Source organism: Neovison vison, chromosome 3, assembly GCF_020171115.1.
Source record: "Neovison vison isolate M4711 chromosome 3, ASM_NN_V1, whole genome shotgun sequence".
Lineage (NCBI taxonomy): Eukaryota > Metazoa > Chordata > Mammalia > Carnivora > Mustelidae > Neogale > Neogale vison.
The window spans coordinates 39,497,108-39,516,188 of record NC_058093.1 but is presented as its reverse complement, the minus strand read 5'-3'; the positions used below and the strand labels follow the sequence as shown (position 1 = coordinate 39,516,188).

At 44.5% G+C, this 19,081-nt stretch overlaps 1 protein-coding gene across 4 annotated transcripts in view; it reads right to left on the bottom strand.

Moving 5' to 3' along the window:
* Positions 1-19,081, bottom strand: part of ARMC9 (armadillo repeat containing 9) — a 155,146-nt gene that overhangs the window by 63,571 nt on the left and 72,494 nt on the right. For all 4 annotated transcript variants that reach the window (XM_044241836.1, XM_044241837.1, XM_044241838.1 and 1 more), the window contains 3 exons: positions 17,085-17,159; positions 12,884-12,974; positions 7,824-7,879 (listed from right to left, as the gene is read on the bottom strand). In XM_044241836.1, the coding sequence (XP_044097771.1) occupies positions 7,824-7,879; positions 12,884-12,974; positions 17,085-17,159 (222 nt within the window). The remainder of the gene's footprint in view (positions 1-7,823; positions 7,880-12,883; positions 12,975-17,084; positions 17,160-19,081) is intronic.

The following is a 19,081-nucleotide window of genomic DNA, read 5'->3' as shown; positions in this document are numbered from 1 at the left end:
GGATTTTTCTCAGAAACTCGAGTGGTTTAAAATATGAAAACAATCAATGTCATTCACTGTGTTAACAGAATGAAAGGAAAAAAACCTCACACGATCATCTTAACGTGGAAAAAGATTTGGCAAAATCCAACACTTGATGAACTCTGAAAAGAAGGGCAGTGTCTCAGCCTGAGAATGAGCCTCTGTGAGGAATTCACAACTAACATCCCACTGGACAGTAAAAGACAGAAATCTTTCCCCCTAAGATCAGGAAAATGACAAAGGTGTCCCCTCTAACCACTTGTATTCAACACTGTACTAGAAGTTGTAGCCTGGGCAATTAGGCAAAAAAAGAATATAAAAGACATCTAGATTGGAAAGGAAGAAATAAAATCATCTGTATTCACAGATGACATGGTATTGTGTGCAGAAAATCCTAAGGAACCCATCATGAAACAAAAGAAAACAAAGCTTCTTGGAGGTAATAAAAGAGTTCAGTAAGGTTTTAGGTCACAGATAAAAATCAATTGTATTTCTATACACTAGTAATGAACAATCAGAAAATAAGATTAACAAAATGCAAAAGAGACTAACAGATTTTAAAAAAATAAAAAAAGATTTGTTGGTATTGGTGTTTGACTTTATGTTGCAACTAACCTTTAACAAACTAGCACCTGTCCAATTTTGAAGTAGTAACAAAGAAAAAAATGTCTATGCAAAAAGTCTACTAAAAATACTCTATCCCTTTCAACTATAACATATTTCAACAGACGGAATCCAGAAGAGGATTTGAGAATCCAACCATTTTCTAATCCAGACATTAAAGAGATTTGCAAAAATAAAATACAATGCTACACTCTACTTAATACATTTTTTGGGGAAAGTAATATTTTTTTTAAAGATTTTATTTATTTATTTGACAGACAAAGATCACAAGTAGGCAGAGAGGCAGGCAGAGAGAGAGGAAGAAGCAGGTTCCCTGCCGAGCAGAGAGCCCGACATAGGGCTCGATCCCAGGACCCTGAGACCATGACCTGAGCTGAAGGCAGAGGCTTTAACCCACTGAGCCACCCAGGTGCCCTGGGAAAGTAATATTTTTTATAAAAATATCTGGGGCTCCCGGGTGGCTCAGTCAGTTAAGGGCTGCCTTCAGCTCAGGTCATGGTCCCAGGGTTCTGGGATGGAGCCTGGCATCAGGCTCCCTGTTCAGTGGGGCGTCTGCTTCTGCCTCTCCCTCTGCTCCTCCCCTCCATGTTCTCTCTTGCTTGCTCTGCTTGCGTTCTCTCAAAAAAAAAAAAAAAAAAAAAAGATAAATCTAAAAAAAAAAAAAATCTTATTTGGGGGCACCTGGGTTGCTCAGTTCCTTAAGCATCTGCCTTCAGCTCAGGCTGTGATCCTAGGGTCCTGGGATCAAGTCCCACATTGGGCCCCTTACTCAGCAGGGACCCTGCTTCACCTTCTCCCTCTGCCTGCCACTCCCCTTGCTTGTGCTGTTGAGGTGTCCCTTCAGTAATTTTTAACCATGTAAAAATGTTCTGAAACCTAAAATTTCAGAAGTTACTTCAAGACTCACATAAATATTATATACATTTTTCTATGTATAAAATATTTAAAAATTGGGGTGGCTGGCTGGCTCAGTTAGAGGAGCACAAGACTCTTGATCTCAGTGTTATGAGTTTGACTTCCATATTGGAGATATATTTAGTTTACTTAAGAAACAGCCAGGGCACCTGGGTGGCTTGGGTGGTTAAGCGGCTGACCCTTGAATTTGCCTCAGGTCATGCATGATCTCAGGATTGTGGGACTGAGCTCTGCATTGTCCCACTCCCTTTTCAGTGGGGAGTCTGCTGGAGATTCCTTCTCCCTTTCCCTCTTCCTCTGCCCCTCCCTCCGCTCCTGTGCTCTCTCATTCTCTCTCTCTCTCTAAATAACATCTTTTAGGGCGCCTGGGTGGCTCAGTGGGTTAAGCCGCTGCCTTCGGCTCAGGTCATGATCTCGGAATCCTGGGATCGAGTCCCGCATCGGGCTCTCTGCTCAGCGGGGAGCCTGCTTCCTCCTCTCTCTCTCTGCCTGCTTGTGATCTCTCTCTCTGTCGAATGAATAAATAAAATCTTAAAAAAAAAAATAACATCTTTTAAAAAACCAAACCAAAATTAAAAAATACATATTTAATAGTTAAAATTTAAATGAAAAAATAAAGTCTTAGGAAAAAATCTAGGAGACTACATATAACATTTAAGGTTCAGGGAAACCTTAATCAGGACAGAGATCCAGAAGCTGTGAAAGAAGTCAATTTATTTAGCTTTTTAAAAATTCAAAAGAGTTTTAGCAAAATATATAAATTAAAATACGGCAATGAATAAAAGATGCATCTTCCAGTTTTGGGCAATGAAGGTGAAAAAGGACCTGTACCTGTAGTGAACAGGGAATTCACAGAAAGTGACATGGAAAGACAAACCCGATTTTAAAAATGGGGAAAGGCCATGAATAGGAAATTACAGCATGGCCAATCCAAATACCCAATAAAATGAACATAAAAGACACTCATACTATGCAGTGGAGATGCAAATTAAGATAATGAGACAGCACTTTTTCACTGAGAGAATAGCAAAAATAGAGTGATTTCACCCACGACTGTTGGAGATGGAGGGAAAAGTCTCCTCCCCCACTCTTATTGAAATCTGAACTGTTACAGCCTTTTTGAAGAACAATCTGGAAAAATCTATTATGATTGAAAACACAAATACACTGCAACCCAGCAACAAAAGCCCATATAAATAAAAGCACTGGGTACATAAGCACATAAGTACAAAGATACCATCTTTGTATCTTTACAAAGATATTGACACAGGATTGTCTGACAAAGCAAAAGTCTAGAAAACTGTACATCTATGTATGGTATTTAAAAGAATCAGTTTGTTCTGCTGGCTGACTTAGAGAGGGATTTCCAGAAAATATTAACAGGAAAAAAAGGCAACACTGTGTATGTGTGTGTTTGCATCTGTATCTATGCTATCTCATTTTGTAAAACCAGTATTGATGAAAACATACTTGGACATTTGCACCTACATGTATACTGTGTATATGTATTTTTTTTTTTTTAAGATTTTACTTATTTATTTGACAGAGAGAAAGCACAAGCAGGGGAGCAGACTCCTCTCTAAGCAAGAAGCCCAATGCGGGGCTCGATCCCAGGACCTTGAGGTCATGACCTGAGCCAAAGGCAGACACTTAACCAACTGAGCCACCCAGGCATCCCTATGTGTGTATGTATCTTACAAGGAAAATAAGAAAGCACATACACACACTGTTGTGGGTTATAGGAGCAGTAAAGGGTAAGCTGATGCTCTCTTCCCTGGAAGACGCCTCTCCTGCTTTCCTGACTGCACCCTCCTCTTCATCCATCCAGTCCTCTCCCCTTTCATCCTAGACTTGGGAAGGCCTGTTGAGACAGTCATGTTCCAGGACTCTCGCAGTACTCAGAATTTTTACGTACTTCCTGTTTCTATCACATCCAGGAACTGATAATCATATACTCGTTTTCTATCATTTGTTAACTGTTTCTCCGCGTTCACACATCTGTCTCATGAGAGACAAAACCAGGCAGTGGTTAATGGCGTGGACTGGCGAGTCAGCCCAGCTGGGTTTGACTCCAAGCTCCTTTGCTTACTTATTAGCAGTGCGAACCCCGGGGTGCCCTTACTAATGGATTTCCTCTGTTTCTCCATCTGTGAAATGGGACCAGGAAGAGTAGCTCTCGCAGGCTTGTTGTGAGCAGACAAGTGAGCACGCGAACCACACCAGTGATGGTCTCGCTTAACCAAATTTTAAACTCTTGGAGGTATTATAAGCCACCTATATTCTTTTAGATTTCTTTTGTATCCCCTCCCCATTACTTCCTAGAATAATGTTATTTCAAAGCGCTCAAATATTTGTTGACTAAATAAACGAATGACTCTTATGTTTGAGAAATCTCCAGAGAAGGAAATTGCTGAGTATTTGATTGTCACTTACGTGGCAACCAGCGAGTAAATCTTTCTTTACCAGGTGGCTGATCTCACCTGGCACGTACACCTGTTTTGTTAAGAGGGGAGAATATTTGTCTTAAAATCCGTCTTCTCAAACAGCACAGGAAAGCCTTTCTTTTTCACTTATAAGCTGGACACCTCACCCTAAACTGTCGTAAGGAAACAAGCCGTTTGTGGTAGAAACAGTTTCTGAGCCCTGTGATTTACTGGCAGCTCTTGGGGAACACATGACATACACTTAATACTAAAATAAACTGTATTATTGTCTAATGGTGAGATGTGTTCAAACCCTTACACTGTCATGGTCACCTGCCTATTCTTCTGTCTGTATCGTCCAAGCTTATCTAAGGATGGTTTTGTTTCTCTGGAGGTTTAAATGGGTCTGGGGGCTTGTGGGCCATGAGAGCACAAGAAGCAATTGTGAAAATAATGAAATCCCCTGTCATTCTGATGCCACCCTTTATCTGTCTTCCTGCCTCTCTCCCTTCCCAGCTGGATCCTTCTCAGCAGCATTTCAGCCTGCTTGGGTCTCTCCCAGATTAGAAGAGAGCAGAACAAAACTGCCCTGCTTAGCCTACTCCACTCTCTGTCTTGCTTACAACTGGATTTGTGGGAAGAGCTGCACGTACTCACCGGCTCCCTTCTCCCACTTCCCACCTGCTCCCCAACTACTCAGTTTGGCTTTTGCCCCATCGGTCTTCAGAAGGGCTCAGCAGCCGCCCTCTGCCCACTAAATGCAGCCTCTCACTTCTCACTTCACAGGCAGCTCTCTCTGGCGGACCCAGGCCTCGCCGCCACCCCCGCCTCCATTTCCTCCTCCTACCCCCCCAGGTAGTTGCCAGGGTCAACAGAGAGGGCTCGTAACTTTCCATGCCCTTCTGCTACGCGTATACAGAGGCACACACATCATTCATCAGGGTGTGTATTTATGGGTCTTTTTTCTGAAACTGAATTATAGTGCTCACCTCACTTTGTGATTTCCTTTTCCTATGTGACATTATATCCTAGACAATCTTGAAGTTGGAAAAACGTTTCTAACTCTACACTTTTTTATTTTGGCATATAAATGTATGTAGAGCAGACTTCACTAAGCGTCAGCACATCAGGACAAGTCATTATATTTTTAGAAATAAAAGAGAAAAATTGGATTTTGCATATGGGGGTTCTCTTGAGTTTCTAGGGGGGCAGGACCCAGGGCCCCCCATGGCAGTCACAAGTCACAAGTCACAAATGTTAACTCAACAGAAGGCAAAAGGAGCATAACTCCATGTGGCTTCTGGCCACACCCCAGTAGAGACATTTTATTTTGAGAAGCATTGAGCAGCTCCCTGAAAACACTGGCTCTTTATCTGTGTTTTGGGTTTAAATATTAAATTAAAAAATATTTTACATGGCTAAGTAAAATGACATATGATCAGAGGCTTTGAAAATAATTTTGTTTGGGAGGTGGTGGCCACGCTACAGCGACAGTAGACAGCGACAGTGTGACTTGCTCCAATGAGCTCTGGAAGTTTCCTTTAGTCTAAGTCTGGGCATCTTTCACTTTCCTTTCTCTTTCCAATTTAAAAAGTCACACCGACCCTTGATGAAGGCTGAGTGAAACACAGACAGCTCAGCTTTCCCTGGGGTGCCCTTGCTAATGCTCTGCAGTGGGGCCATCAGGGTCACAGGGGAGGCAAAGTCCAGCACCTGTGGACCAGAGTTCAGCACAAAGCGTCAGGTTCTGCCCCAAATGCTGGATCCTTTCCTTACAATCTCCCGACTACACTCCTCCTATAATCTTCTGAAAATTCTAGTTATCACAACAAATACTTTCAAACACTAGCCTCTTAAAATAAAAGTCTGCACAGGATAGCCAAAAGTCCAGACAATTAAAAGATCTCTATAGGAGCACTGGTGGACTTAGTCAGTGGAATATGCAATTCTTGATCTCAGTGTTGTGAGTTCGAGTCCCACTCTGGGTGTAGAGATTACTTAAAAATAAAATATTAAAATAAAGAAAGAAAGAAAGAAAGAAAGAAAAGATCTCTATATTCCTTCCTTTTTAGTAGACTATAATTGTTTACACAGGGATATTTCCCAAAGTTGAATTCCCATCATTAACAGAATAGTTGAATCAAATGAATTTTTCTTCTCAATACAAAGGGGTTAACAGCAACAAGACAAACAAAAAATCCAAAGCAAATACAAAACCCCAAGGAGGTAACACAAGAGGAGGAAAAGTAGATCTTGAGGGGAACTTTTGGACATAACAACAAAAACTCACTGGAATTAAATAATTAAGACAGTAACTCAAAATATAATTTAAAACAGTACTGAAAGGCCAGACACAAACCAGGGGTCTTATCGCAGCCCTGAGAAGACTGAGTCGGGGAGCTGGGCTCCCTCTGGCAGCTGGCAAACAATGGCCCACAGGCCAGATGCTTTTGGGTTTTTTTCTAATTTTATTTTATTTAAATTCTTAATTAACATACAGTGTAGTATTAGTTTCAGGCAGAAAAAGCCTGCCAATCCCCGTCCTAAACCAAGTTTTACTGCCAATGACTTTGTGTGACCTGAGGCTGGTCCCCTCCCCCTCCCCTCTCTGGGCCTCCCTTCCCAAAGTAAGGAGTGGAAAGGAGGTCCAGAGAAGGTGCTGGCCAGGAGCCCCCTGGCAAGGTCCAGAGCGGCACTTGCCGGACAAAGGCGGACTGAGCATGAGCACCAGCTGCTGCCACCTATAGGTCAGGAAGAAAGTGGCAGGCAGTAAGCTGCCTGTGTGAGGGACTGTCCCTTCCGGCTGCTGTCCACTTTGGTGGAGGACTCCTAACTGAACTCTCTTCCCAGCTGGTGCCACCGATGGACAAAGTCTGGCTTTTGTACACCTTTGGGACCGAGAGACCACAGCTCCGAGGAGAAACCTAGCCTCCACTTTCACTTCAGGACTAATTGAAGGACTGCAAGTCAATCATTCCTACAGAGAACTGGAGAGGGCCATGTGCATGCTTTTTCAAGGTCTGAAGGAAAAACAAGGAAAAAGCTTGTCAGCTGGGAAACCCGTCTATAGTGCAGGAGTCCCTATTTTCTACACTACTTCACGAGACTCGCCCATGTTGGTTCTGAAGCTTTGCACTTTAAAACACCAGGCAAGCAGATTTGTCACAGTTGTGGAAACCCATATGAAAACAATGCAATTAAAGGAGTCCAGTGAACCAAACCTTTGACCCTAGAGGTTCTCACAGTGAGCCTCTGCACCCAGCACTCCCAACCACGGGGAAGACCAGCGGAGGCTCACGCCCCTTCGAGGCACAAGATTCACGCTGAAGAACTGTTGTCTTTGAACTTCCCGTGACACCCGAGTGCTGTGGAGCACAGCGTCTGTGTGCTGGCTGCAGTGAGCCCACCCAAGGGGCAGCCACCTGTGAGCGCTCCCACCTCGAACCCTTGCCTTGGTGGGGTCTAACTGCCATCCCCCAGGGATGTGCCCTGAGCGCAACCTGGAAGGAGTGATGCTCTGACGCCGCTGAGCCTGGTGAGGATCTGAAGCTTTGCCACCAACCGGGAAGGAAGTGTGGGTGAGACCGCTGAGTGATGAGAGGCCACGTGGAGAGGCCATGGAGTACGCGAGGCCAGCTTGGACACAGAAAGCAGCCCCAGGACATCCTATGTGAGACCAGCAGACACCCACCCAGCCGAGTTCTAGCCAACCCCCAGAACTGCGAGAAATGAGGCAGCAGGGATTGAAATCTCCCTTTCTGGACTAACTCTTCAAGGCAAGGAAGAGACTCAGTAGTTTGGGCCAAGTTTTTTATGTGGTGTCAAGACCCTCCAACTTACTTCATCATCTTCATCTTCATCATCATCAGACTCAAGAACACCATCCAGTAGCTCTTCTAAATAAAGAAAAAATAAACGAATGAATAACTGCAAACACAGCAGGGAGCCTTGGCCACGAGAACCCTTCCAGCTGCTACAGAGAAGAGAATGAGGAGGTACCAGAACAATCGGGCAGGTTCCTGGTGCCCACACAGCCACAGACTCAGATCATCCCAGGCAACTTAAATCTCTTTCCCCCTTTGTACCAGTATGCATGGGCAGTGGCATGAGAAAGGTTAAAAGCTAGCATACAAATTCAAGAAGAATTTAGAAGAAAGTCAACGAGTACTGCTAGGCACCATGCTGGATACTGTCCCTTGTGTTGTTTATTTACTCCTTACAAAGATTTTGTTGACTCTAATCCCCATTCTATAGCACACAGCAAAGACAGGCATAGAGGGGATAAGGGATTTGTTTATGGTCACATTCCCACAAGTGACAGAGTTGGGATTCAACTTGAGTCTATTTCTAAATCCATGATTTGTCCACCGAGGCCGGGAGAGTAGCCATGGCAGGCAGGATTCCCGAAGGCTCCCATGATTCACTATAGGCTGTAGAAGAGTTTATAAAGGGGATAACAGCACACTGGAATCAGAGAAAGAATAAGCCTCTGTTTCTTCATCAGTGAAATAGGTATCAGGCCACCTACTTCCCAGGGTGGGTGGGGGAATTTTATAACTACACACCACCTGGCCCAGGGACTATACCACCTGGCCCAGGGCCATGTACACAGTGGGTATTACATAGACATTTGGTTACCTTCTCCTCCATGAAGACCTCCCTGATCCCTCAATGAGCAGTTACTTCTTTCTCTCTGCTGAACACACTCAGCATTTTCTCTAGATAGCACTGTACTAGTGTAGTACTAGATAGTACTGTAGATAGTAGTACTAGACAGAACTGTGGTAGACAGTAGTAGCACACAGCACTGTGGTAGACAGTAGTAGTAGACAGTATTGTGGTAGATGGTAGTACTACTATCTACTGTGGTAGATAGTACTAGATATCACAGTACTGTGGTAGATGGTAGTACTAGATGGTACTATGGTAGATAGTACTAGACAGCACTGTGGTAGACAGCAATATTAGATAGTATTGTAGTAGATAGTAGTAGTAGACAGCACTGTGGTAAATAGTAGTAGTAGACAGCACTGTGGTAGACAGTGTAGTAGACAGTACTGTGGTCGACAGAAGTATTAGTACTGTGGTAGACTATAGGACTAGACGGTACTACAGTAGATAGTACTAGACAGCACTGTGGTAGATAGCAGTACTAGATGGCACTGTGGTAGATAGTGTTACCAGACAGCACTATAATAGTAGTACTAGATGGTACTAGACAGTACTGTGGTAGACAGTAGTAGCAGACAGTACTGTGGTAGATAGTACTAAAAGCACTGTGGTAGACAGCAGTACTAGACAGCACTGTGGTAGACAGTAGTAGTAGACAGTATGGTGGCAGATGGTAGTACTAGATGGTACTATGGTAGATAGTACTAGACAGCACAGTACTGTGGTAGATGGAAGTACTAGATGGTAATGGTACTGTGGCAGACAGTACTCTGATAGTGCTTGCCACTTTGGGGTGATCAGTATTTCCTAATGTATGAATGGCCTATGGACTGTCTGGGAATTGTGAGTCCTTGGGGAACAAAGTGCTGGGCTTACTCCTCCCTTTATTCCTTATGGATCTCCGGATCTCCCTTATGATCACTCACTTACTGAATAGATGATGTGAAAGTAACGAAAGCCTGAGAGAAGAGGCTGGGAAGTCAAATAGGAAGTTGGAGAAAAGAGGAGGTAAAGGCGATTCTTGAAAAGGTCGCTCAGTATACTATGAAGGTGGCAGATTCACCCAGGCTGAACCCCCAAACCATTTCACAGGAGGGAATATGTAACACCCTATCGTCCTTGACATGACCCTCATTCTGAAGGGACAGGCTCCACTGATATGGCTGGACCAAGGATGGCAGCATGCAGGCTCCTGTTCCTACCTCAGAGAGGCCCGCACACCTCCCTGCCCATCATGGGCCTACCATGGTCAAGGAAAGCCCTTCGCAGATGGGGTATAGTCACGTCCTCCTGCGACGGAGCCAATGCTGGGTCACTAACTTCCTCTCCCGCCCTGCAAGGAGCACGATTCTGCCCCGCTGCGGTAAACACGTATCAGGCAAGTGCCTTTCAAAATGGGCTTGCAGCTTATTCATCAGTTACAAACCTTTGCAAATACAGAAGTGCCCTCCCCCACATTTTTAAAAAAGATTTTTATTTATTTATTTGACAGACAGAGATCACAAGTAGGCAGAGAGGCAGGCAGAGAGAGAGGAGGAGGCAGGCTCCTCACTGAGCAGAGAGCCTGACGCGGGGCTCGATCCCAGGACCCTGGGATCATGACCTGAGCAGAAGGCAGAGGCTTTAAACCACTGAGCCACCCAGGTGCCCCCTCTCCCACATTTTTAAAGAGAATCTTTGACATTTTGCGAGGCCACAGGCTGGTCTGGCTACACCCGCTCCCCCGAGCCCATTGGCTCTGAGGCAACATCTTCCCAGAACAATCCAGTCCCGAGAACTGAAGAACCTTATAAACCTCAGCTCGTCTCTTGGACACAACGGGGGCACCAGCCCAGTCTCCCGCATTGCTCACCTCCCGCACGGCTTGCCGGGCTCCGGCACAACCCAGCCGCCCCCACTCCGGGAATGAAGGGGTATGGCGGGGTAGCTGCTAGTCTCCTCATGGGGGGGGCCCGGTTGGTGAAGCTGACTCTGCCCCCGCCCCTGTCCTCTCTTCAATGACTGGCTTGTCCCTGTCAGACCCCTCGTGGAGGGCTGGTATTCGGGACAAACCTCCCTGCTGTCACTGCTGGCGGTCATCTCTTCTTGTCAGGTCAGCTTTCCCGTAAGCTTCCCCAGAGCAGTCCTTCCCCACCTGTGGGGTGAGGTTCCTACAATATACTAGAAGTTTTGTATTTGGAAACCTTAAAACTTTATAAGACAATAGTGCTAGAGAACTGAGATGGGCTTGAATGTCTGAAAACCCACTTACATGTTACAAGTGGATACTAAGCTAAGAGAGTCAAAAAATAAAGGTTGTGGCAATGCCACAACTAGTTTAACTATCTTAAACTAGTACGCTGTTAATTCATACTTTCCTGCTGCTGTCCACTTTAGGGCAAAGCCTGGACTAGGTGGGAATGCCAGCCCGGCCCTCTCTGGCTTTCCTCACCATGCTGGTACATTCGTCCAGTCTGAGTCCTCGTTCATGACACATAGCCCAAGGTATGTGAGTGTGTGTCTGCTCCTCCATCCGAATGTTCAGTGATTTTCTAATTTCGTTTCAAAGTAGCAGACTCCCTAGGTAATCGTCTCTGGGGACTGGCCACTGTCCCATGAATACAGAATAACTCAAGTGCTTGAGATCAAAAGAGAAGTCCTTTTGACACTCTTTATTTAAACTGGAACTTACTGAGAGAGCAGGTGTATCTCAGGCCTTTCCTGGACACCCAAGTCTATAAAGCTTGAGCTCTCCCCACGGTAACTTCTTGGCAAAGCACAGCTCTCATGGAAGTGCCAAATGACCCTCCCTCTTCACACTCGTCAGCATGCTGGCTCAAGGGCTGGATTTACGTAAGAGAAAGAGCCGGTTTTGGCCAGAGAGCACGGGGGACCTCCCCTGTATCTGGGCTGCCAGGAAGGAGGGAAGACTGACAAAGAAATGGAGGTGGCTGTGTCTTGACATACTGAAACACGGAGTCAGCCCTGAAGAAGATTTGCAACCCAGATATGACCCTGAGGCCGCAGAGGAACCCTGGCCTGGGACGGCGGTCTCAGCATGGCTGATGAGCACAGAGCAGAAAGGGACCAATGTTCCCTGCCTTACCCCGCTTTCCAAACTGTTGCCTACCCAAAGGAGGTTAGGGAGCAAGGTTCCCTAACCTTGGCAAGAATATTTTGTAAATATTCCTGCCAGGCAGAACTGGGGCTCGAAGTCAGAAATGAAGCTACTGCAGGGGCGCCTGGGTGGCTCAGACGGTTAAGTTAAGCATCTGACTCTTGACTTCACCTCAGGTCATCATCTCAGGGTCCTGGGATCGAGCCCTGGGCCAGGCTCAGTGCTCAGCAGTGAGTCTGCTGGAAGATTCTCTCCCTCCCACTCCTTCTGCCCCTCCCTCCACTCATGCTCTCTCACAAATAAATAAAACTTAAAAAAAAAAAAAAAAAAACCTTTATTTTCTGTTGCAGAAAATAAAGTTCTATTCCTTGCTCACCTGAATTTGGGATGAATCACATTTGCTCTGTAAGAGTCACGGGAGAGGATGTTCAAATGGAGATGGGCCCTAGCCTGAAGGGAGCCAAGGCTTCACACCTCATTGGCTGCTCTCCCAGCTGCTTCCTGTTGATTGGGAGCCTCTAACGTCCTCTTTCTGCCAGGCTAGGTGTCAGGGGTCCCCAGAAAGAGCTTCCCCTCCATCCTGGTCCCATCCAAGCCTTCCTGCACCTTCCTTTCCTGCTTACTATGGGATGTAGGTTGTCATGGCATTGGAGGAAGCCAGAGAGAAAGAGGATCATATCCTCCCATGGAGCCAGTAGGCAATATACATTTTTCTTCAAAGAATGAATGCATGCGGGAGAATGACCTTTTCTGCAGCGGAGCTAGGGAGACTGATGTTTGTTTTCCTTATCGGACACTGGGACCCCAGGGAAGCCTTATAAGGTGGGGGAAGAATAAAGGAGGACGTGCACATAAAAAGAACATAAGGTTAGAGCAGGGCGTTTGTGATTGCTTTTGAATTCTTTCTGTTGCCTATAAGCCTGAAGTGTGATGAGAGATTGCTGGTCTTGGGACAGACTGGCCTTGACTATCTGGTCGAACTTTCTTTCGTGGGTTCGCTTGGGTCTCCCCAGCTCCCTTAAAGCTTCATGAATGAATTCCAGGACACAAGCCTTCTAAGAAAGCCCATGCAATTTTTTAGCCCATGTGAAAGTTGCAAAAGATAAATCACAGATTCTTGCATTGAACAGACCTGAATTAAGCTGCTTGATTATGAATTCGATCTGGCGGACCATTTCAGCATTGCCTTCCTTGATGAAGCAGCGAAGGATATCCTCCATTCCCTATGGGCATTGGAGAGAGTAAGAGTTACTATTTCAGGTTTTTTTTTTTTTTTTTTTTAAATGGGGTGAAAGTAGTTTCCAATGGAATAGTTTCACCTAATCAGAACCAAACCAAACCAAACCAAAAACCTTTATTTGGGGGAGGGGGAAGGAATAGACACAATAAAAATTCCTCTGCTTAGTATTAACATTTTTTTTGTTCTTTTTACAATTCACAGTGGAATTATTTTCCTCTTGGTTTACTATCCAACCTAATTATAAAACATTTGGCCAACAGAAAAGCCTATTGTACAGAGAATTGAGGGTTGTCAGGAGGAGGTGGGTAGAGGGAAGGGTGAAATAGGTGAAGGAGATTAAGAGGTATGGACTTCCAGTTAGAGAATAAGGAAATAGTCATGAAGATTAGGAAAAAAAAAAAGTACAATATAATCAATAATGCTATAATGACGTTGTATGGTGACAGATGGTGGCTGTCCTTATCTTGATGAGTGCTGGGTAACATATAGATTTGTTGAATCACTATATTGTGATAAATATTACACTGTATGTCAACTATACTCTGATAATAAGTGGAAAAAAAAACCACCTGTAAAATTTTACTGTGTAAATAAGTATTCCCTTTAGTTTGGGCACTATGTTGTTTTGGGAGGTGGTTCCTGTCTTATGACTTCTTTATACTCTTCCTTCTGGATTTTAGGGACAAAATCAAGAGTAAAACTATATGTGTAGAGAAGTAGATGAATAAGCAGAATATTTTTAAACAGCTATCATTCTTTTTCTATCAAAATATACAAGGTCACCATAATATACATTATTTATTATAAAATGCTTAAGTCAGAATTTTCAATGTTGACTAAGAGAATTGCACAGAAGTGTAGAGGTAAGTCACTGACTCGAGCACAGGTGTCTGGCCCTCCTCCTTCCTCTTTCCTTGAGGGATGTGAAGGAGGTTTTGTGGCTGGAGCTGGTGTGGCTTCTTGCACTACAAGGGGAACGTGTATCTCATAATGACCCCAAAACACAGGAAGAAGAGAGAAATGGGTCTACTAACACGGGAACTCTGATCAAGCTCTGCCTGAAGCTGATGCCTGGACTTCTTGGTGATGAGCACTATTTCCCTCCTTTAATGTAGGCCTGTTTGGAATCAATAGCTCTAACTGAATCAAAGAAGGGCCAAGTGCAGTTTTGAACCTGGAGAATTCCCATTGTCTAGAGCAGAGCATTACCTTCTAGAAGGTTAAGGTTAAGATAGAAGGTATCTGAGCTCCCTCATGAACTAACTGTGTGACCTTGGTCAAATTGCTTAGTTCTGCTCAGTCCTCAACTATAGTTCTCAACTATAAAATAAGGGTGGCAACTCCAGTTAATGTGACATTTTTAAAAGATAAAGAATGTAGGGGTGCCTGGGTGACTCAGTGGGTTAAGCCTCTGCCTTCAGCTGAGGTCATGATCTCAGGGTCCTGGGATCAAGCCCTGCATCAGGCTCTTTGCTCAGCGGGGAGCCTGCTTCTCCCTCTCCCTCTTCCTGCCTCTCTGCCTACTTGTGATCTCTCTCTGTCAAATAAACAAATAAAATCTTTTTTAAAAAAAAGAATGTAAATTGGGCATCAGTTATACAGGTGTATGTTTGTCTAATGCACTGACCTCTGTATGGAAGGCCTGTGCATTTCACTGTTCATGAGTTATACGTAAAAAAACAGCCTCTAGTCCAGCAGCTGGCACACAATAGATGCTCAATAAATGGTTAAGATTGTGCTTGCTGTGTTTGGAAGGGTTTTGTGGCTCGGAAGAGAGATCTGGTAGCTGAGGCCAGGGGAATAAACAAGGCTGCAAGTGACAAAGAGGGAGAGGCTTAGGACAGCATCATCTTTGAGAACAGTAACACTGAACTGGTGGGCAGAGATAGGTAAGTGCACAGAGGAGACCCAAAGGAGTGGTCTGGAAGGGATGAACAACTCTGGATAGACCCTGGATTGAGGAAGAGGGTGCCAAGAGCGCAGCAGTCTGCTCTAGCCCAGGGCAGAATGTTTGGCTGGGGTCTAAACCCCACAGAAGAGCTTCATGGCTGACAACTGCTCCAGCCCTGGATGCCAGAGGCTCTGGCGTAGGCACAAGGGCAGCCCTACTGATCTAAACTGCTCTCTCACCCCAGATCTTGGCAGTCTCTTCAAGTTCAAATGGGGCTCAGTGCACCCATTTACCGTTTTCTCCACTTTGGGGGGTATTATTTTGAGACCACCATAATAGCATTTGGTACTGATATAATTTTTAGGTATTCTTGGTCACTTTCCACCAGCACACAAATGTTTTACACAGTTGCAAAAACAGAGTTCTTGTAACGTCATATTCTCCTCTTGTCTCCTCTTCTGGGACTCCAGTTACGTAAGTGTGAGACCTCTGGGTATCAGCTCCCAGGTCTCTGAGGCACTGTCCCTTTCCTTCACTTTTTTTCTCTGTGGTCTGGATGATCTCTAAGGGTCACACTCTCACATCCTACAACTCTGAGTCTCCCCTCCCCACGCGGTCCCTGTCTGTTTACTGCCGTTCCTTCCTGTCTTCTCTGCCTCTCACCCCAGATGTCCTTCCTCCAATGCTGCCTTTCGTGCTGCTTGATCCATATCACCTCTGTTCCTTCTTTTTCTTCAGCCTACATGTCTTCTTCCTTGTTTCTGACTTGGTGGACAATTCCTGTCACTGGAATGACCACAATGCAGAACTTATTCAAGTTTATTTTCCCCATTCTGTATTGAGATAGCAGATTTTATTTATTTATTTTTTTAAAGCAATAGGCAATGAAGTTCCATTGTTTACCGTGACCACACAGAATTGTTCTTATTTAAGTTTTTCTCTCTGGCATAACTGCTGATGTGATTTTAGATGACTAATTAGGAGATTTAGCAATTCTTCTGAGTAAGCGAAATCAAGTGGAGGAACATGTTTCATTGGTCTCCAACTGAATTTGGCCTGTGTTTTGACTGTGGAAATACATTTAATCTCTTCATCATAGCATTTAACCTGTTAACCTGGTTTCACATTACCGGGAAAAGGACAAAACTCCAGTGCTTTTGCTGATTAGATCTAGAAACACTTGTCATCACCAAAGATGCTAACCGCCTGAAGCTTGTTTTATGCTTCCAATATAAACACTAATATAAACACATTAAATACTGAATTCACTATTTGCCAACCAACGTAGATGTTCTATCATCTTTAGTAGGGTTTCTGTCCCCTTCAGCAGCTGTCAGAGCCCCTACAGGTTAAGTGTCTGGCCAGCACCGATTCTCACTGCTGCCCCAGGCTCTCCAGGAATCCCGGGGATGCATTTCAGTGGGGATTTACTCCATTTCACCATTTTCCTGCTAGGCTTCTCCTACTATAAAATCGATAGGCTTTCCCAAAGCCCCAAATTAAAATGAACCATTAAAAATGTCTGTAACTTTCCAAATAAGCCTGTTGGGAACTTTTTAACACTGTAGTTTTTTTTGTTTTTGTTGCCAGAGAGAGAGAGAGTGAGCGAATGAGCAAGAGCAAGGGCAGGGGCAGAGGGAGAGACAGACTCTTACTCAAGCTCCACACCCAGTGCAGGGAGCCCTACATGGGCTCATGAGCGAGATCATGACCTGAGCTGATAAAAAGTCAGACACTCAACCGACTGAGCCATTCCAGCGCCCCCGAACACTGTAGTTCTTTCTTTTTTTAAGACCTTTTTTTTTTAAAAAAAAATTTGAGAGAGAGTGAGAGAGAGCATGAGAAGGGGGAAAGTCAGAGGAGTGGAGGGCCTGATGTAGGGCTCAATCCTGGGACTCTGGGACCATGACCTGAGCAGAAGGCAGATGCTTAACTGACTGAGCCACCCAGGCGCCCCTCTAACACTGGAGTTCTTTCGATTTAGGAGTTAGGAATCCTTTAAGAATCTGAAAAAAGCTACAGATTCTCTCCCCCAGAAAACTGCAAATGTGTATCTAGCATACAGTTTTGGAGAGTTCACAAAGCTGTGCGAGCCACGCAGCCCAAGGGGCCCGGAGCCAGGTCTAGGAGCTCCCTGTTCTAACGGCTTCCGAACTGCACCACTCACTGAAGCTTACAAACTGCTCAAGCCCTTATTCTTACCATTGCTCTTGCTTCCTCACGAATGGATGGAATAGAAAGTATGCTGTACAGAGCTCCGTTCACATATGGCTGTATCTTTAAGGGGAGAAAAAACAGTCATTTGCAAGTTCTCAAATTCTGTACAACTCCATGATCAAACACCCCACTCAAGAATAATTTGGCTAATGAGGAGAGTGAGCCTTCCCATCTTCCTGAGCTCCAGGATGCATGTTTCCAAATGACTGGTATTTCCATTTGCATGTCCCAGTGATAGCTACAACTAAGAGTTCAAAGTCAAGTTCATTACTGGCTCTCAAAGCTCACTCTTGTTATTTCACCACTTAACTAACAACATGCTGATCACTCAGGCTTCTATCACTGCTGGAGTCATTATCGATGGCTCTCGCCTTTGCTTTCCAGGGTTCAGTTTCCAAGCTGCCTCTGATAGGAACCCTTCTTTCCCACACACAGTGCCACTGTCCTTGCTCAGACATCGTCCATGACCTAGGTGACACTGAATCTCCAAAAGGGCTTCTCTCTTTGATGTTCACACTGTAGTCCAACAATCATATCATTGCCAAAATTCTACAACATGGGCCAAATCATCCCTCTTCCTACACCTCAGAAACCTTCCTTAGAGCCTACCTGGAAAGTCCTAACTTCTTAGTGCAGCACACAGGCCCCTTCAAGGTCTGGCCTCAATATCATGTCCCCCTGCCCTTCCCTTCCTGCCACCATAAGGTTTACACTGTACAGACTGATCTGACCCTACTTACAGGGCTCTCCACCACACCATACACCTTGCTCTGCCTCCTATATATCCCTCCGCTGTCATACTGGATTCAGTCTATGTTTGCATTTATACTTATGTCTCCCCATGTTTTCCTCACATAGGTAACCCCGACATCAAGCCGTACAGGACACAGAACATGGCAGGTGCTGGATAAATGAGAGCTCCCCTTTGAGTAGATTTTGTGTGACACACTCCACATTAATGGAGGAGGGTCCATTCCCACCATTCTTTTCCAGCACTGAACTTTATTATCCCTTAGTTTTTGCCAATCTAATGGGTAAAGAGAAAAAAGGCATCTTATGGTTGTTCTTACTTTTATTTTCCTGACTATTAGCAAAACTAAGCATCTTGCCTTTGTCTATAGGTCATCAAGATTTACTGTTCTGTGAACAGTCCATGTGTGTACTCTATCCTTTTCTTATGTCTTTTACTTATCAATTTATAGGAGCTCTTCATATATAATGGATATTAAACTTTTATCCTACGTGCAAATATTTCCTCAGGCTATATTATTTGTCCATTGACTCTTACTATGGCCTCTTTTTCCATATAAAAATAATTTAATGTTCACTGAGTCAAATATATGCATCTTTTTCTTTATGGTTTTCTTCTTTCATGATCATGACTCCCTCACACAGGACACATGTATGTAGCATTTATTTGTGAAGCGAACACATTTCTGGGCTCTAACATTTTCTAACTCATCTTCAAAGCAGATATAGTTGTAACAATTATGACAAGATTTAAATCCTCCAGTCTATTCTGTCCTCAGAGGTAACATACTGGTTCCAACACTTAAAACCAATATTACTATTAGAGACTAAATATATTTCCTATGTATAGGCTCCAATTGCTTTAGTTGAATAAAATGGGAAACAGAGTCTAGAAGTAGTTAAGAGTTCTTGATTTAAAAAATATAAAAAGCATGGCACACACCATAACAACCACCAACCCTTCACTTGCTGAAGCCACCTGAGTCACCGAGCTGGTGGGCCTGGGGGATGGAAGATATGAGAGAGATGGACAGAAGGGGAGCTGTCTGCAGCTAAGTGCCTCACTCTGACCCAGTGGCCCTCAGTCCTGTTCCGCTAAGACACTGCTGCACTGATCTGGCTAAAGAGGTCAGGCTTCTGTTGAGGCTTTGGCTTCACGTGCAAAGTGATGCCACGGTTTCTGTACAGGCATCTGGAGAGAGCCAGTGACAGCATACTCACACCATTTCGAA